Source organism: Strigops habroptila, chromosome 11 (assembly GCF_004027225.2).
Source record: "Strigops habroptila isolate Jane chromosome 11, bStrHab1.2.pri, whole genome shotgun sequence".
NCBI classification, from domain to species: domain Eukaryota; kingdom Metazoa; phylum Chordata; class Aves; order Psittaciformes; family Psittacidae; genus Strigops; species Strigops habroptila.
Genome location: NC_046360.1, coordinates 2,655,156 through 2,675,229, shown reverse-complemented (window position 1 = coordinate 2,675,229; position 20,074 = coordinate 2,655,156). Strand labels below are relative to the sequence as shown.

The window sequence follows — 20,074 nt, the reverse complement described above, 5'->3', positions numbered from 1 at the left end:
TATTTGAGCTTAACAGCAAGGCTGAAGTTGGGAGCACTTAGAGCTGATTATCTGCAGTGAAGGCGATGGCTTGGAGTGATGGGGTTTCCTGTGCAAGTGCCATCCTGGGGACAGTTGGGGAACCTGGGAGTGGTCGGAGGCTGATTTTCCTCACTTTGGCTCTGCTCATCCTGCTCAGGGGCGCCCAGGGAGCAGAAGCTGCCTATGACCCTCTGAGGGGGCATTGGGTAAAGACCCCTCATCCCACTCCCTGCACAGGGCCAGGGTTTGGTCCCAAAGGGGCCTGGCGATGCCAAGAGGGGCTTTGTCACAGCCACGAGCAGGATTTGGGCTGGGGCAGGGCCACAAGGGCTGAACATCCCCCCAGTGCCACCAGGTTCCTGCTTTGGGCAGGGGCAGCCGGTGGGGATGAGGAGGGTCCCCCCTTGCCTCCCTGCATGGCCCCGCTCTGCCCCAGCGCGTTCAGGCTGCCACTGGCGGCGGTTGGAGCAGCCGTTGCCTGGGAACAGCAGTTGGCTGCAAACAGAAGCTGGGACCGGGCTGAGGGTGAGTTGTGGGTCCCTCGGGGCACCAGGGTGAGTTGTGGGTCCCTCCAGGCCTGGAGGGGGCTTGGGAACGGCTCTGAGGTGACACCGGTGAGACCTGTGGGGCTGCAGATGTCCCCAAGGACCCATCCCGCCGGCCGCGGCAGAGGGAGGGTTTTCATAGGGCCCCTTCCCACTGTATGCACAGCGTTTGGGTCAAATCCAGACCCATGAAGCTGGAGGTGAACCAGGTGCTGCCTATGGGGACTGTGACAAACCCCATCTGAGGGGTAATGTCCATGCCTGGTGCGGGATGCAGGCAGATGGGAGGGAGCCTGAGCTCAGCTGGAGTAACCAGGGCTGTGCTGGTTTTGCTTTAGCACAGTGGGAGTGTTATTGGAGTTGAAAATGGGCTCTGGGATCCTTTTCCCAGCTTCACAAATGCCCTTTCCTCCTGTTGTGCCAAATTCCAGGTTGTTTTGAAGCCAAACCCAGCGGAGTGAAGGTGTATTTCAGAGCACCTCCGTGCCCCAGCTCCCTGGAAGGAAGGGAAGGCACGGATAGATGGTTCATGTGAAGTTCCACACGAGGAGCCAACTGCGGGATGAACAGGAGTCAGCAGTGAGGCCAGGAGACAACCTGGGAGGCACAGACAGCTCAGGATATGGCCCTGCTGTCAGAGAAGGTGAGGGCAGCACCGTGGTAAGCCCTCCTTGACACAAACCCATGGGCAGGTCCTGGTGGAAGCAGAGTCCCTGATCCAGGGTTAGTGTCACCCGGACATGGTTTCTCATGAGACATCCCTCATGGAGTGGGAACCTCACCAAAGGGGCTCAGCAGCATCTCTCTGTAGTCTCGGTCCACTCATCAATATTTGCTGAGCACTTGAGCTGCCTGAGAGTTATCTGAGCAGGAGGAATGTGGCCCCATCCCTGCACGGAATGAAACGTTATCTTACCTCCCTCAGAAACAAAACCCGTGTCCAGAGGAGGTTTGTATCTGCATGAGAGATTGCTGTAGGAAAACAAACAGCCTGCAGGGAGAGGCAAAAGGTGGTGTGGATCCCAAGAAGAAGATTAAGTGGGGAAAGCCTGTGCAGGGGCTGCTGCGAGCTCTGACACTCCAGGACTGTTTAATACATTCATTAACAGGCTGGCGATGGGCTGAGGAAGGGGCAGGGGGGATTTTCACCCTCTCTCTGTCTGCTCACTGCATGAGAGGTGCTGGCAGCAGAGCTGGGGTTGCTGCAGAGCCCTTCACAGCTATCTCAGCCCCAGTCCCAGGACCTGATTCCCTTGGTTTTAGCCTCAATTTGCCACCACTTCCACTCCAACCCATGAGCCTGTTCCCTGTTGCAGTAATCGATAACCATTGCACGGGGAATAGTCAGGGGATGGACAGCAAAAAGGCCAGACTTCTTGCCTTTAAAGGACCTATGGGGTAGTTTTAGAGGACAAAGTCAGGTATCTTACCCCAGGTGACAGAAGCTGCCTGGAAGAGGTTCTGGTGTGAGGCACAGGATGCTGTGGAGGTGCAAAGAGGACAAGGTTAGATGTGCAGAAAGAGAAGCAGTGGCTGGTGGAAAAATTCCCATGGCATTTTCCTTCCCTGGTACAAACCCATAGGCAGTTTGGATAGGAGCAGAGGAGCGCCTTGATACTGGAGCCTGCCCTGAGAGTGATGCTGGTTGGATCCAGGACGTGCTGGGTGCGTTCCCACCAGCTGCAGGACCAGCCCAGGAACCAGCATCCGCTGAAACATCTCTCCCTTTCCAAGGACCCCCTTGCTGCTGACGAGGAGATGGAAGGAGCACAGGAGGATACCACCTCAAGGACTGCCCTGGGGGAAGAAGCTGGATCCCCAGCACTGCCTGAGCCCAAAGACAACCAGCATGATGGCTTTGCCAGCTTGGTGTGGGACGCTGTGCCCGGGATGCTCTTCCGGGAGGACAGGCAGACCAGCCTTCACCCCCTTGTGAGTACCAATGGGCTCAGTGTCACTATGATGGTCCAAACAGCACCCAGCTCTCTGCCATCACCCCAGAGACTTTAGTGGCTTTTATGTCCCACCTAAGAGCTGGGAGCTGTCTCTTCCCCACAGAGCCTGTCCTGGGTGCTGGGCTACAACAGCAGCCTGGCCGTGCACAGCCTGATGGACGGGGAGGACCGGGTGCTCCTGTACGTCTCCTCTCACACAGTGGTCATCCACGATGTCCTGAGGAACAAGCAGTACCACCTGCAGGTCTGGACACAGCCTTTACATCTCCCTTCTCCTCCTCTTCCTCCTCCTCCCGAATCCTCTCCAGTTGGGCTGGAAGGAGGAGCGTGGAGGACCCTTAGGAGGGAAGATGAGGGGGTCTCATGAGCAAAGCAGTTTAAATGCTTAGAACAGCCACCAGGTCTGGAGCCCCCGAGGCACTTTGCTGCTTCTCTTTCCCCAGGGCCACACGAATACCATTTCTTGCCTGTGTGTGAGTGAAGACAGGCGCTGGGTTGCAAGTGCCGACCGAGGGCCTGATGCTCTGATCATCGTGTGGGACTCCTTCTCCGGGTAAGCTCCCAGGAACCTCCTCCTTGGAAACCTCTTATGTCCAGTAAATCACTTGGGACTGACTCCAGCCTCAGCTGAGAGTGAAGAGCAATTGCCTTGAATCCCTGTGCTGCTGTGAGCACCCACAAGGGCTTTGCTCCATAGGATACCAGTGCACACCATCTTTGGGAGTCATCCAGAGGATGGAGTCAGTGCTATTGCCATTTCCCAGGATGCGAAATATTTGGCAACCATTAGTGCTGGAACAGTGCAGGTAAAAATATCTCCTCTTCTGTAGCTCTGCAGGATAGATCCTGGGAAGTTTTCCCCAGTGCAGCCAAGGGGAGGGAGGGAATTTGTATGGGGAGAGCAGGAGAGAGGTGGAGCGGGTTTGCAGAGTGATGGCTTGTTTCTGCTAAGCCATTGGAAGACAGACCTGGATTTCATTAAAGTGAATGCTGCCGAGTTGGAAAAATGGATCTTAAGTTGGGATAAAAGCTTCTGACTCCAATGTACTTTCACTGAAGCAACTTCTAGCGTTATTTCCTGAAATTAAGCTCATGGGTTTATCTTGCTCCAGCTTTTTATGCCCCACCATCCACTGCAGCTGGAGGGAATGGGGTTCACCCAGCTCCCCCGAGCTCCCAGAAAGCCATAAATGTCCTTTGGGTTTTCCTTTCTCTGCCAGAGAGTTTGTGTTTGGAATTGGACTTTGCCCACAGAGAAGCCTGTATGCAGCACAGAGCTGAGGCCTGAGTTTGGGTATCAGGTGAGTGACCATGGCCAAGGGGTGAAGACAAGCGTGACTGGGCTGGACTGGGCAGCCCCATCCTCACCTGCACCCCAGTACCCCATCCAGTTGGGGCTGCTGGTAGATGCTGGCTGGAGATGGGAGGCAGGAGGCATTGCTCAGCTTGCTGTTAGTTATCACCTTTTCATTTCAGGATTATGTCATTTTTAACCCTCAAAATCCCTATGAGTTTGTCAGCAACAGCAAAACCCAGGTGGTGTTTTACCTGTGGGTAAGTAGGGACATGGGAAGTTACACTTTGCTTTGCAGATCTTCCCCTTCCCCATCACCACGGGGCCAGTGGCCGGACGATGGGGAGGGGACATGCTGGCACTGCAGAGCATGGTTCCAAAACACTTGTCCTGGATGTTTTCTTCACTTTTCCCAGGGCAGTGATGGTTTGCAGTATGGAGCACCGCTCCTGAGCAGACAGGTGAGCACAGGGGCACCACACCATGTCACCCTCCTGGCTTCCCTCCGGGCAGCAGCACTGTCCCTTGTCATCCGCTTAAGAAAAACAGTGGCCATGTCCCCAGCCTGTCTCCTGAAGACCTAAGTCAGGATTGCCTGAGGTCTAGAGGGGCTCTCACCCCACCAGAGATGCCCCATTGCATCTTCTCCTGGGGCTCTGGCCTGTGACAGCCCTGCCGTGCGACAGAGAGGAGATGTCACATGAGGGACCAAGCAGAAACGTCTCTGCTTGAAGATGGAAGAGCCATTCCCACGATGAAAGGCCTCACTGCTCTCTCTGCAGACCTTCAAGACCGTGGTGGGACACTTCAGCCAGTCGGTTTTCCATTTCAACAACACAGAAGCTCTGACGGGCACCTCGGCCGGGAAGCTGGTGGTGTGGGACGACATCGATCCCCACGCCTGCCCCCAGGAACTGCGGGACAAGCCACACAGCATGAAGGCCACCAAAGTGGTGTCTCTGCAGAAGGACAGCATCACCGTGCTCATGGTGCTTGAGAGGTAACGGGATGGCAGTTTTCTGTAGTTCAGTCCTCAGACATCTCAGCCATAGGAATAGCAGAGTTAGTGCTCATGAACTGCAGCCAAGTGTTGAGTTTTAAGTCACCTGGCAGCGTGTGAGGACCAGGGAAATTCATGCAGGAAAGTGCTGCTGATCCATGAGCCATTGCTCCAGCTTTTTCCAGCAGCGAATTTGGATGGGGGGCAAAACCAAGACTGAAAACTCCTGTTAATGTCACCCCAGCTCTGCCGGTGTAGCCGACATTGAGCTGCCACGTTCACGGAGGATGGTGGATGAGTCTTGCTCAGCCTCCTGGCCTCTACCGGCAGAGGGAGCAGGCAGACACAGAACGCATTGACAGGGCAGGGGACGCTGCAGGGTACAGCACAACCATGGGCTTTCCCCCTGCACATCTGCACAGGGCTCTTCTCATGCACTTGTGCAGAGAAAAGGGGAAGATCGCATCCCTCTGCTCAAGGATGCTGTCCAAGAAATATTTGGGAGTTCTCAATCGGTGTGTGGATTAAAGCTTTCCCTTCTGTTCAGCTTCATAGTAACGGGTGATGTGAAAGGACAGATTAAATTCTACAGTGGGATGCTGCAGCTCCTCATCTGCTACAGCCACAGCAAAGTGGGTTCCATTCGGTCCATCTCCTTCTGCAAAACCCCCCCTAGTCCTGTCGGTGCATCCTCAGCCCATTCCACCTCCTGCGCTGCTGGCAGCCAGCCCTTTGCCACCAGGTGAGTGCCCCTTTGTAAACGCAGGTCTCCTGCATTTGCCCTGCAGCTTGAAAGGTAGGGAGATGGTCAGCTCAAAGCTGTCCCATGGGCTTCTGCCTGGATGGAGTGGGTTTTAACCCTGTACCCAGGCTTCTGGGCAGGACAGGGACAGGGAGGCAGGAGAGGGAATGTGCCCCTTTATTCCCCTTCTCCGCAGATTTTGGGGTTGGTATTTGTCACATCTGCCCACCACAGAGAAGCAAGGGGGTATCTCCTGGGCAGCCCCTCTCTGCTTGCATCTCCCAGTGGCCATCAAAACCGAGGTGGGCTCCAGCACATCCTAAATTCTGAACTTGATGCCTTGATGCAGGCAAGAGAAGCGTTAAGGCAGCAGGAGATGATCCACTGGCCCCGGGGTGCTCAGCTCCTCTATCACGTACCCGGCACACCAGGCAGTGCTAATGCCGAGCCTGCAGCTCCCGCTGGGCCCCTTAATCCCTCCCATGGATGGCTATTTCCAGTTGGATTTTACCATGGCTAGGCAAGCTAACCAGGGCAGCGTCAGTGCAGAGACTGTCCCAGCGGCGATGGCACCAGCGCTGGGTTGTATCACATCGACTCAGCAGACTGGGACAGCCTGGTCACTGGCCCCTCTCTGCCCCTCTGTGTTACATAGATGTGCCTGAGGATTTATAAGGAGTCTGCAGGCCAGATGAAGCTGTTCTGTGGCTCGATCCAGCCTGCAAACCATATGTCTGTCACTCCTGTTCAGGCTCTTCTGGCAACGTCTGTTCTTAGCCATGCGTGTTTTCCAAAGAGCCATGTGGGACAGATTCCTCTCCAGCCTGGAGCAGTGCCCTGGGGAACGGTTTGGTTTTCCCTGTCAGCCTCTGTTGTCTCATACCTCTTCCCGGGTTGCTGCTGCAGCTCCTGCCACTTGCAGGAGCCTTTTATGTTGCCCAGAGCAGCATAAAACCAAAGGGGAAGCCTCGAGCCTGCTCATCTCACCAGGCTGGTGGGATGAGGTGTGGCTGAAGAGCCCAGCTAAGGCATCCAAGAGGCATTCAGTGCCTGGGCCAGATGTGCATAAACTGATGGCTGTCACAGGCCAGCTAGCAAAGAGACTGCCCTTTCCCCACTCATGCTGCTGGTGGGATGCAGCCACACGCTCTGTGTGGTCCTCTCTTGACCCTTTAACCGGGCCCAGGCTCTCAGTGCTCAGGCAGGCTGGTGACTATACATATTTATTCTGTAAAGTGCATAATGATCCAGACGTCTGCTTTACACATCACCAGTTATGCAGTGGGCCCCTCTTGCTGCGGCGTGGCTGAGTGAGCAGGCAGGCGCAGCTCTGTCTGCGGCGCAGGACTGAAGCTGTCCTCTGACCTTGTCCGTGGCAGCGCGGTCAACACGGAGCCGCTGACAATGGTGGCATGGAGACATGTGAAAAGCCTATTCAGAGGATCTTGAATTGCTCATTTGTCTGTCTCACACACCAGTGACTTGCAAACGGCAAAAGTTACCCAGATGTCATTCATCTTCTGGCTTGCCTACCCAAGTAGAAAATGGAACCAGCTCCAGTGTCTTCCCATGGAGATTTACCAGGTCATGAATACAAAGTGCCACCTGCCTTCCAGGACAAGAAGTGTTTGCATATTGCATATCGCAAAATATAAGTGATTGTCCAAGTTGCCAAAAAGAGACTGAAGTGTAATATAGCTTGGAGGGATGTGAGCCAGCCTGTCTGATTCATCAAATGCTGTTTCTCTCACACTAAACAGGAACTTTATCCTTTCAACCACTGATGCAACTGTGTTCCGTGTTGCAACAGACGGGATAAACTTTGAAAAAGTCATGGAAGAAGCAAAGCAAGCTGTGAATGCCATCGCCTGTCACCCCCGGCAGGCACGCTTGGCCGTGGGGAGTCACTGTGGGCTGCTGAAGGTGTGGGACTACGAGCAGAGAGAGTACCTGGTCAGCAGGATATTCCCTGAGGCCAGCATCCAGTGCTTGTCCTATGACCCTGAAGGTATCCTGGCCCCATGACCTCCCCCTGTGCCAAGCACTGCGCTTCCCGGGAGGAGCGATTGTATTGTGAGTTCTCTGGCACGTTTTCCAGGTTATTTTCTGGCTGCTGGTTTCACTGATGGAAGCGTTTACATTCTCGATGCCATTTCCCTTCAGTCCTTCTGCAAAGAATTCAAGTTCTCGCAAGGTCCCGTGACTCATATGAGCTTCTCTCACGATTCGGAGTACTTCGCAACTGCTGTAAGCTTGGTTTTCCCTCTCTGTGGTTTCCACGTGCTGCTCATGGTGCAGCTTTCGGTGGGAATGGGAATTGCTGTCCGTCCTGGAGGCACAGCAGAGTGAGCAGTGGACAGGGCTGTCCCTCCCCTGCGGTTTTGTGACTCTGAAATGCTTTTCCTGGCTTGGAGAGTCACTGTGTAAGAACGTCACCAGTCACAGGCGCTCCGCAGACCCGCTGCTGGCAGCGTCCCATGGCTGGCTTTAGAGATGAGTCTTAGCTCTGCATCCATCTGTAGAAAGGGCTGGAGCGGGGATTTCCTCCTGGCTGGTGCACTGTGAGGGGGGTTGCTCCCTTATCCCGTATCTCGGTGCAGAAGTGTTGAGGCAGCATTGAAGCACTTTGGCAGAGAAGTTGTAGCAACTGGTGATGATGTACAAAGAGAAGGACTCCCCCTTCATGCACAGATGCCAGGGCACGGCAGTGGGAAGCATCTTCCCTGGGATTTCTGGAGAGTCACTGAACTCAATTTACTGCTCCTCTGCTGTAAGAGCATAGCAGGGAATGCCCCCAGCCAGCTAGGGTGTTCTGGCCAGGCTGGGGTCTGCTCCTGCACTGCCAATAGACCCAAATCTGTTGGACCTGGTGTTGTATCCTGGCTGTGTCCCTGACACTCCTGAAAGGGCCAAGCTAAGCCTGGACAGGATGTGCAAAGCTGCCTGCTGCCAGCCAGGGATGTGCGTGGGGATTGTGGCTCATTGACCTTTGTGCTGTTGTTCCAGGATGAGACATACACGGTGACTGTTTACAAGAGAGTCCTGCAAAACGGGAGCAGATGCTGGGAACACTTAGCAGAGCTGTGCTCCCACTACAAACCCATCCGCAGCATCCTCTTTGGGGTCCAGTTAGACAGCAACGAGCCCAGGCTCCTGAGCCTTGGGGAAGACCGGCAGCTGGTAGGTCAATGGGAGAGTCTAAGGGGCAGGGCAGCTTTGTGGTTAAAGTGGGGGGCTGGAGACTCAGTCTTTAATGCTGCAGCTCCCAACCCTCTCCCCACCAGCTCTGTCACAGGGGTTGTTTCTCAGACTGGTTTCAGGGCAGATCTGCCCAGGGTTCAACCTGAGACTCTGCTACTGTAGGCTGCTCGCCCTAGCTGCTGCTGGAGATGCTAGATCCAGCTAATCCTCAGGGTCCAGGGTGCTGGCAGGCCACAGGGGAGTTGCTGTGTTTCCTTGTGTTCCCTCCAGATTGAATATGACCTGAACATCAGCAGCAAGGACCACTTGGAGGTCTTGCACAGGGACCGGATAGAGCAGATTGCTGTGCCCCTGTGCTTGGCCTGGTACCCACAGCTCAGCAACGAGTCCTTTATCCTCACAGCCAACAACTGCTACAAAATGAAGCTCTACAACACGACAACCAAAATGTGCAGGTAGAGGAGACATTCAGGCCTACCACTGCCTGGGAGCCGAATCCTGACCCTGTGTTCTCTGTCTAATGCCTGTCCTACTCCTACCCGTTAGCATGTGTTTGCTCATCTGAGATGCAGATCTTGGAATGACTCTAGGCCCCCCAGGTTGCTCCATCCTTGTGTCCACTCTGCTGTTCACTAATGTGTCATCTAGTAAGGTTGTGGTTACAGGTGGGTTTCAGTCTGCCCAGCACACCTGACTTGAGAAGCAGCAGTTGGACATCAGCTAAAGAGACAGGAGCCCACACAAGCGAAGCACAAGGACTGAGTGATTCCTGAGCACTAAATTCCACTCCTAGCCCCAGTGTGGTCCCTTCTAGCCAAGGACCATGTCCTATCCTGTCCTCTCAGGCAGTGGTACAAAGCCTTTTCACCCACCACACCTCCCCATATCTATCCATCCTTGTACACAGCAGCCATTCAGAGAGGGAAAATGTTTTGTGAGCCCGAGAATGTATGAAAATGTTGTTTGCCTTTAGAAAGACCCTTTTGGGTCCAACCTACGGCTCCCCACTGGAGAAGATCCAAATCCTTCCAATAACAAACACTGCAGACCCCCAGAAACGCTACCTGGCGTACATTACAAAGGACAAGGTACAGACCCCCATCTGCCCCAGCTGTACAAGACCCCCACTTGTAGAGGTGATGGTTCTTGGGGGAATTTCACTGCAGACAAAACCATGTATAGGATGGTCCTGCCTGAGAGCTGAGTGAGCTCCTGGGAGGAGGATGCAGCACTGCCCCAGTGTGCAGCTCTCCCATGGGACCCCAGCTCTCCCATGGGACCCCATCCCTCCCAGGCTCCCTCTTTCCTTACAGGTGGGCTTGCAGATTTTGCCTGTTGATGGCAACCAACACAAGTCCTCAGCTTTCATCTGCCACCCGGATGGTGTCTCTGACCTTGCTACCTCTTATGATGGACGCTACATCTTTACGGTGGGGGGAAACGACTGCACTCTTATGAAATGGGAGATCAACCTAAAGTGAGTACCACAGGAAGGAGAAAGGAGTCTTGTTACAGCTTTCCACAACTGCTTGGCCAACACAGCTGAAGCAAATGATCCTCAGCATTGACACTGAGAATGGGGCTTTTGTCCTAAAAGGCCTCTGTTTGTGTCCAGAGGAGTTAAAGCCAGGTCTCCCAGCTATTTCTGTGCTTATCCCGGTGTATAGGGTGGTCCTGCACCCATGGGACAACACAGCAGGGTGCTGTATGGGGAGCGTTTCTCTGCAGGGCTCTCTTGAGCATGGGACTTTTTGGGTTGACAAACCCCTGATGAAGCTGTGCTCTCCTGGCAGCATGGCAGTGGGGTCAGCCTAGATTGCAATGACCTGTCAGGCTCCAAGTAGCTGTGTGGGGTGGCAGTGGAAACAGGAGGAACGCACTTTGGGGTGGGCTTTGCTCCCCTCTACGTGATGTAGCCACACAGTCAATAGAGGGGATTAATCCAGCAGACCTTGTAGGTGGTAGCCATAGCACCTATAAAATATTCCAACCCGGGAAAGGTACCCAAAGGGTAAGAAGTTGAGCAGAGGGTTTACTGGTCCTTCCTAGGGCATGGCCAGTGCAATGGGAGAATGCTGGGGTTAGGCAGGGATCAGAGAAGCAGCTCTGGCTGCAGGAGGAGCATACGGGACGGCTGCTGATACAAAAGCGTCTGCTCTCCAAATGGGATAGGACAGCATTTGTGAGGAAATCCCCCCTGCATTTGAAGTCTGGATTTAGGACAAGCCACCTTAATCCTATAAAGCTTTGATTACACGAGTAAATGGACTGCAGTAAATGGGGTGGCTGGAGGAGCGAAGGCTGCTTTTGCAAAGGAGGATTTCCAGGCTCTGGCCCGGAGCATCAGTGATAAACCCTGTCAGGTTTCTTCCGCCTTCCTCTACAAGTGTGCAGTTTCCCTCTGCCAGCTCCCTTGGGCAGCGGTGCCAGACGTGTGCTCCCGTGCGGCCGGCGGGGAATGTGGCAAGGGCAGGATATATTTTGGTTTCCTTGCATGTCAAGGGCCAAAGCTGCTCGTTGCAATGTGTGTGCAAGGCCAGAGGGTTCTCCCCTCACAAGCGTGGCTGCAGACACCCAGTAAATACACATGTACATTGAAAGGGAGCAGACAGCTCTGAATGAGCTGAAAACTGCCAGGCCAGTGCAGAGCAACTTCACCTTCACACTTCAAGGACTGGAAATGGAGCTTAGTCCATTCCAGAAAAGACAGATAAGCATCATGGTCTCTGTGGGTCTGGGTTTTTGTTTTTATCCTGCATGTCTCCCTGATAGCACAGAGCACGTCTCCTGGTTTCTGGCACACCAACCCCATGGGAGGTGGCTTTTAGCCCTCACTGTTATGTTTGCCTTTTGGAGTGCCCCTCACCCTAGGACAAAAGCTTTGTGGTTGAGACACGCGCTGGTCCTGCATAAAACCTTTCTTGTGGGTACTGCTCGCTCAGAGGAAAGCCCAAAGGGTGCTGAGCCAACTCACCTTCATGTGCCAGAACAAAGGAAACCTGGGTGGGAAAGCAAAGGGCTTATTTATTTTCTTTTCCACTTTGTGTGGCTTAAGCAGTCGGGGGTCAGGATAAGCGACATTTTAAGGAAGGCAATAGAATACAAATGATCTTTCTTTATAATGGTTGGCCAGGGTCCAGGCAACATTGAATTTCTATGTAATTTGTTTTCGGAGCAAAGCTCTTGATGAGCTAATTATCATTTTATTGCTGCTTCTGGCATCTTGTGCATCTCCACTGTGTTTAATACCCAAATAACTTAATTATGAAAAAAGCATGGAGCTTGCAAAAAAACCCCAGTGGAAGCAGCACTCCAGAGGTGTGTGTGGAAGCTGCCGCCTCGCTGCCGGGCGTGGGGCATTATGTGACAATGCTACACCACGGTTGCACTACCAGCTTGGTTTCCTTTTTCATCTGCACAAGCCAAATGGATTCTTTTGGCTCCAACTGCCTATGAAATTGAAACAAAAAGGTGGCACTCAGACGCTTTCAGTTTAATGTAGACTGCACCTGCGACACGGTCACGGGCCACAGCAGAGGAAGTAGAGTAATGGATTGCACTGGATTATTGGGGAAGAACGTGTTAGATCAAGGAGCAGGGAGCTTTAGGTTTGCATGGTTTATTGTGAGCACCAAGCCTCAGCTCTGTCTGCATGTTCAAAATGCTGATCTAGCTAATTCATCTCCCTCAATGTCTCTATAAGGAAGCAGAAAAGCTAAATGCCAGACACCAAGCTCAAGTCCATGGAAAAGCTCCTGGCTCCCAGCCCTGTGCTCATTCCACTAAACAAGAGGACCATTCAGTAATAATTAATTCCCACACTGTGCTATTGTATGTAAAACCTGGGTATGAATTATGCTGTAGAAGTGCAGGCTGATGATAAAATAGCACACGGTTGAAGGCAATGCTTTTCTCTCCTGAACTGGGAGGCCCAGAGCTTTTATTTATTTATTGAAAGTGTCTGTGAACAATGACTAGAAAGGGAAATGTGAAATCTCTCCTCACATGAACCCTTCCTGTGCCTTCTTTTCTCTGCTTCTGCCAGTGCACTGGATGCTGCTGTTTCCCTGGGTGGGGAGGACATGATCCCATTCTACAACCTACTGGATGGAGGCAGAGAAGGCGAATTCTTCCGGGTAATGATGCTCACCGTGAAGGCCGTCTGGCAACATCTGGTTGGAGTTTAAAATTACTTTATAAAGGCTTGACATTTCTCTCTTTGTTGTCCAGCTTGCCTTTAACAGCAATCTCATTGATATGCCTGTTAGTAAATCTTAAAAGGAACCTTATCTTCCATGCCTGTTGCTAACTGAACTTTACAGTGTTCTGTTTGAATCCCTTGCAGGAGCTGGAAGACTATTTTTACTATGCGCAACTGCACAGCCAGGGTATCGACACACTGGAGACCAGGCAGGTGTCAACACATATTCCCTTGGAGGAAATTCCTTCTGTAATGAGAGCAATGGGATTTTATCCATCAGAGGAAGAGGTCGGTCAGTTGTTTTTGTTGTTGTTATTAAAAGATAAAAGACTGATTGCATTCACCAAGTGGGCTGAGGGACAGATTCTGACCATTGTCGTGCTGGGTGGCTCCAGAGTGTATTTGCTGGTTTTCACTGTATTTAACCTGATCTGCATCAATACAGTAATGGTCAGAATATGGCAGCAAATTCCTCAAAAAGTGATGATTCCTCACTAGAGAGGAACCGCAGGGGCAAGATGACCAAACCAGGAGTCTGATGGTTCAGAAGTGCTCAACCAAAGACCTCAGGTTCTTCTGGAGGTTGAGTGCTTTGCCACCACCGCAGAGGTGGGCTCCTTCAGAAGGTGAGCTGAGAAAGTTTTGGAATGAACCTTCCTTTGGCTCCAATGGGCAGCAGCCTCCAGCTTTACAAAGTCCACGGACTAAAGCACCTTGTGTTCAGGCAGTGATGTGCTTTGCTCTCTGTGACTTCTGCTGGTGGCTGAGCTGCTTTACATCCAGCCTCTCAACTGAGGCAGATGCCTCTCAACCTGAGCATCCCATATATGTTACCAGCATGGGTGGGAAAGTCCAGCTCCATGCAGTCATTTGGACACTGACAGAGCCTCTTTTTCTTGTTCTGCCTGGGACTGATGAAAGAATGATTTTTAGATGGAGACAGCAGCTTTTATTCCCATGGAACTTAAAGCTCTTTCATAACTGATAAACTGTGCAGAAGCTCTCTCAGAGCTTGCCTTTCAGGTTGCAGCAGCAGAGCTTCCTATCAAACATTTCTCAAGAGCTTTTTAGCTTCATATTTTACAGCAGACAAAGACAACTGATTTAATAAGGGTGCTGCTGCTTCCCCTTTTGTGGCTGTTTCTACAAGGCAGTTTGTATTGTATACAAACCTAATTGGTAATGTTGTAACCTGGCAAAAGGGTAATTAAAGCGCCTACAAAAACCCCCAAATTACTGAATCTGATGCAAGGAGATTTAAATAACAACCTCTTTGCACCAGCTACAGCCCTTCAATGCAGGAGGGGTTCTCCCAAGGGAAGCAGTACATCGCTGTGCTCCCTTCATCTCTCTGCGGAGGAGGCTGCGTTCATCTCTGCCGTTGCACAGGAACCCCGCAGGCTGCTGCGATGGTGCTGTGAGGCTGTGCCACCCCATCTGCCCAAGCACACTCTGCCAGGAGAGCCAGCAGATGGGAGGCAGGACCTTTGCCACAGCCAGCACCTAAGAGATTCGCTTTTGAGCCCCCACAACCAGCAAATGTTTCACTGAGCCAGGACCGCTTTGCCCTTGTGCCAAGCTGTGGTGTTATCCTCTCATAATTTGTTAGATCTTTTCCTTGGGTTATTACATTTTCACCTTCTGGGGACAAAGAGGACATATTTCCCTGGGAAACGTCTCTGGAAGAATAACTGTTAACCTCCCCCACCCTGCCCCAAATCAAAATGAAAACAGCATTTCAGGCATGGAAGCAGAGGCGCTAAGCTGTTGTGAAAGCAGGCAACCTTCAATCTGCTTCTTGAAGCAGGCAGGACAGCATTAAAATACAGAGAGAAAGTTCATCTCTCTCTCGAGTGTTTTAATAAAGGAAAAGCAGGAGGGAAAAAGGCAGCTTGGGCTGACTAGCAAAGCTTTTGGGAATTGGTGCTTTTCTTTTGTAGTTCAGTGACGCTGATATAAAACCTAATCCCAGATCAGCCAGAGCTGAGTGAAAATGACTGTTCTTGCCTGGTGTGACATTCGCTACAGGGAAAATATAAGGCTGAGATTTCCCTCTTCCCCGGGCTTCATTCAGTGGAAAAACTTGTGACACAAGGACAAAGGCCCAAGGCTGAATGCAAAGTCCTCCCTGGGGAGATCTTGCATCAGCTTCCCTTCCTGGGGAGCAGCAGGCTTGGTATGCGTTGGCACAGGGAATTCTCCTGGCATTTCTCTGCTGCCTGTGTATCTCCAAAGGAGCTTCCTTTTGGAGCAGGAGTACACTGAAGGCAAGGAGCAGATGCTGCGTTTTGGACACACATCTGTACAGCTGCCAACTGAGCTGGCTTACAGCACCAGACTTCAGGAAAAACACTAGTATCCAGCACAGCCAGTGCTTGCCCATTTGCCCGAGAGAAGATCCAGCTGTGCAGGATGTCAGCCCCACTGAGCAAACTTCAGATTTGGCTTGAACCGCACCAGACGCGTGTCGGTTTGGGGGGGAAAGGTTGTTTATGTCAGCCAGGGTGTGTATGTACTGTGTGCAGCCTGGGTATGTTGAGACTTTCATGCATGTACTTTTGTAGTGGCGTGGTGTATTTACCGGTCTGTGGGTTGCCTACCCACTGTCCCCAGAGCGGAGACACAGCTGTGGCAAAGGTACCGATAACAGCTGCAAAGTCACCCAGTGCCTATCGTAAGAAAACAGAGGAAACCCCAAATTACTATCTGCTGCCCCCATCTTTACCTAATGTCATCATAACAATGAGCGTGTAACTATCCATGTCCATCCTCAGCTGCTGAGTGCTGGTTTATTATTGGGATGCAGCCATGGCATCTGTGGTACCCACACGTGCATGATGACGGTACATTGACACTGGAAACTGGTCTGATGCTCTTCAAAAAGAAAACGTATACCATTCTGTCTTGCCTTGATCTTTAGATTGAAGAAATGCTAAATGAAGTAAAATTCAGCAACTATGTGGATACTGGAGAACAAGTGACAAAAATCAATTTAGAGGATTTTATCAAACTTTATGTAAATCATCGACCTGCTTTTGGCTTGTCAATGAACAAAATACAACGAGCTTTTCAGGTTCTTGGTTATGGTAATGAGAATGGAGACAAAGTTATTGACAGAGGAGACTTACTGTGGCTGCTTCAGTGCAGAGGTGAGTTATTTCTTTTCTAATATTAGTTTTATGCTTGCTAGTTCTGCCTTCAATTTCAGAACGTATTCACTGCAGCAAAAAATTAATCTGGAACTATAGCTTGGTAACCAGGGCGGGCGTGTGGAGCAACTGTCTTAAGATTTTAAATTGAATAATCACATCTATTGTCTCAGCTGCACTTCTTCTCCTGCTCTGGAAATCTCTGCTGGCCTCAGGTATCTTGTCTGTCAAGTGATGAGTAGGAATTTTGGCAAATTGTGTTTTTCTTCCAGTGTATCCTTACCTGAATCATTGTTGTCTCTTCCAGCCACACCATCTCTGGTAGTATAAAACTGAGAAAGAGGGGGGACAAGAAAGGAGGGATGGAACTGGCCAGTCCTGTGTGAAAGACTGAAGAGATGTGATGGTTTAGTTCAGCTGAATCAGGGAGAACACTGTAAAGGTGTTTATTATGTCCAATGCCACAGAGAGGCAAATAACTAACTTGTATTGTTTTGCTTCTGTTGTAAAAGTGCAGCTAAGCATTACAATAGGTAAAGGGAAATGCTGTTTTACTCAGTACATCAGGTAGAAGTCCTTGCCACAAAGATCATTGGAGACTAAGGATTCAACCAGTGTGAGAAAGGTTAGTTATATGGATGGTGTGACCACCCATAAATAGATACATTAGGCAGAACAGTTTCATAACAGATCTATAACCTTATGCTTTAGGGCATGAGCCAAGCACTAACTGGGAACACACGCTATGTCCAGGTTATTTCAAGATACTAGATCAAGAATTTCTGCACCTTTCTCTTCCTCCTCTGTGTGGAAATGGCTACAGCCATTGATACGGGGCTACACGGATTGTGGTCTGTCCTGTGCCAGGAATTCTTCAGCGGAAATATAAGCTCAAGCCCCTCAAGGGCAGTGTAGCCGAAAGAGCTCTCTGCAGCAGGATTTCTCCCTTTGGTGAATGTTTTTGCCCAAAATACAATATGCAAGAACATTTATCCTTAGATTCAACATTTTCCTGTGTTGGGATCTTGTGTTTTGGTTGGTGATGTGTATCTCTCTCTCTGTGTGATACCAAATCCTCTTTCTGTCCTGTCCTTCTGTACACTGTTGTTGTTCAAATTGCCTTCTAGTTTTTGTGCTAATGACACCATAACCCAAGAGGTGGGTGTTGCTCTGTTGTGTACAGGAGAGCATATGACAGAGGACGAGCTGGCACTGTGTCTGACCACCCTGCTGGGCAGGCGTCCTGGGGGACAAGGATCTGAATCGGACACCTCAGGTATGGGATTAACATTGCATGCAGCACAGAAGCAGGATCGCTTCAATTCCCAAATAGAACAATTTAAATTGCAAACCAATTACCCTGTTAGGCCAAGAGCTGTCAGAAACACTCAGACAGGATTGCAAAAATGGGCATGGAGCTATAGATTGTCCTTCTCCCGTGCAGCAATTGCATGGGTGTATCTAAAAATAAATGGACAATGAAATATAACTGGAACCTGACAAGATTACATTGCTGTTTATCTGCTTGCTGGCTTGCAACTGGAATTAGAAACACACAGTAGAAGGTTTACACGCCAGAGTCCACAGGCAAAAAGGAATCCTACAATATGCAAATTACAGTGTTGATTTTATCCAGGCAGCAATGCCCATTGTAACGGAGCTGTTGATAACCACTGCATCTGTCTACAATTTATGTCCCAGTCTACACCAGTCTAGAACAGCAAATTACAACACTGATTTCAGCCAAGTGGTGCTGCCCATTGTAATTGGAACTGCTGGGAAGTGCCCTGTGTTTGTACAATTCATGTCCTGGGCCACGCCAGTTCACAATGGCATCTGGTTAGGGCCATTGAGGAGCTGTCTACGTCTGCAAAGCAACTTTGAAATCCCGGGATCACTTGGGATCCTAAAATCACATTAAATGGCTGGAGTGTAGAAGTTGTCCCCTTGACACTTCTGCAACAGGGACTTACTGCAAGATGCAACTCGCAGCCTTGGAGGTCCAACAGATTGCATCCCTAGCACAAACACATAAAGTATTAAGCTAGTACACCAATACTTTTCCATGATTCCTTTGTACTTCTTTAAAAGCATTCCAGTTACTTACTGCTGCTTATACATTTTACTGATCTGGAAAGCCATTTTTACATTGCTATTGTGTGTTTTGTGCTGTTACTGCTCTTCAGGTGAAGCAGCTTTGACTGAAGAAGAAATTCCAGCAGAAATCACAGCAGAGATATTTGCTGGTGACATTCTTGGCTTACCTATTGCTGAGCCAGAAAAAAAAGAACAGGAAAAAAGAGAGATGAATCTTTGATCTATGAAGACTCAGAATCACAGCTGCCACAAAGTTTTCTACTAATTCCTATTTTCCACTCTCCTAAAATATCTGCAAAAACCATATTTTGTGTTTATTACAAAGTAAAGGTTACATAATTTCGTATTAATCAGACTCTAGAATGAATAAGCCTGCAGTTTAGCATATGCCATAAGCCTATGAGGTCAAACCTATGCAGGGAAACACTGGGGTGGCTGTAAACAAAGCAGAGAGCCACCCCACCCCTGGCTGGAACCTTCCTAGAATTCATTTCAGGTGAGTTTATGCCAGATGCAGTCTATTTTCATTACGTTAAGCCAGTATTTATTTGCGAAACCTGACAGCAAAAGAGCAATGTGAAAGTACTGTATTGATTCAATACATTGAAAAATGCTTGGGTAGGTTAGAATGGATTTGTAATTATAAATCCAGCAGACCTCAGTAAAGAAAGGAATGCTGTGTTGTTCACAAAGGCCAAAATGGAAATCTGGCTTAAGAAAAATTAGTTTTTCTTTCTGAAAGTAATAGTTCCAATTAGCAGTGTAATACCAATGGGACAGCATCTTACTGTGTTTGTGTAAACAGCATAATGAAGCTGATATAAGTTGCTGTAGAAAGATCAGTGAAGTGCTGTTGAACACGCTTCCTTCTTTACATCATCCTCAGCATCAATTTGAATAATAATGTAGGCCCTTAAGAAGTGTTTCTTTCAGCAGCAATGTTTTTTTAAACAGACATGCCTGTTATGTACTCTGAAAGTATCTGTGACTGTACAATTAGTACAAACAGCAAGGTGTGCGCTGGATGCACGGTAATGATGGAGTCCAGCAGTACCATGACCACAATGGGTGTGTGACAGGAGAACTTTTCTGCAGGGCATCACTTCATGTGTAGCTCTCTGCCCACTTGCTGGTGCATGTACCTCTGCTCTGGAGCCAGGCTGAGAGAGCTGGGCTGGTTCAGCCTGGAGAAGAGAAGGCTCCTTAAGGGGAGACCTTACAGCAGCTCCAGTGCCTGAAGGGGCTCCAGGAAACCTGGAGAGGGGCTTTGGACAAGGGCCTGTAGGGACAGGACAAGGGGAATGGCTTTAAACTGACACAGGGGAGATTGAGATGAGCTCTGAGGCAGAAGCTCTTCCCTGTGAGGGTGCTGAGGCACTGGCACAGGGTGCCCAGAGAAGCCGTGGCTGCCCCATCCCTGGCAGTGTTCAAGGCCAGGTTGGACACAGGGGCTTGGAGCAACCTGCTCTAGTGGAAGGTGTCCCTGCCCGTGGCAGGGGGTTGGAACTGGATGAGCTTTAAGGTCCCTTCCAACCCAAACCAGTCTCCGATTCCATGATTCTATGAAATTACTGGAATTATTTTCGGCTGAGAAACCTTATAACCACTAGGAAAAAAAAAAAAATAAACGCTTATTCCGGATTTATCAAGTATCCTGTTTAATGAGGCAAATGTTTTACTTAACAGGAAGCATTGCTAATCCCCACATCCAGGGCTGCAGCAGTGTCACAGCGCCTTGCACAAGGGGCCGCACGGGGCTGTCACTCCCCAGCCGGCTGCCCGGCGGCGGGGCTCTGCTCCGGGCACCTCCGCGCCGGGCTGAGGGCGGGCGAACGGTCGGTCCTTCCCTCACAGCGCTCCGTGCCCGTG

At 50.5% G+C, this 20,074-nt stretch overlaps 1 protein-coding gene across 1 annotated transcript; it reads left to right on the top strand.

Moving 5' to 3' along the window:
- Window positions 1-511: 511 nt before the first annotated feature.
- On the top strand, window positions 512-19,903 carry CFAP251 (cilia and flagella associated protein 251). The gene is given in 23 exon segments (XM_030500983.1): window positions 512-546; window positions 998-1,209; window positions 2,301-2,498; window positions 2,625-2,765; window positions 2,965-3,074; window positions 3,219-3,327; window positions 3,742-3,822; window positions 3,998-4,075; window positions 4,232-4,276; window positions 4,598-4,815; window positions 5,363-5,557; window positions 7,318-7,565; window positions 7,656-7,804; window positions 8,564-8,737; window positions 9,029-9,213; window positions 9,732-9,846; window positions 10,072-10,235; window positions 12,804-12,894; window positions 13,104-13,247; window positions 15,880-16,108; window positions 17,292-17,384; window positions 18,295-18,404; window positions 18,407-19,903. Coding segments are annotated over 22 exon segments (3,036 nt in total). The 5' UTR covers window positions 512-546; window positions 998-1,188; the 3' UTR covers window positions 18,545-19,903.
- Window positions 19,904-20,074: the final 171 nt, after the last annotated feature.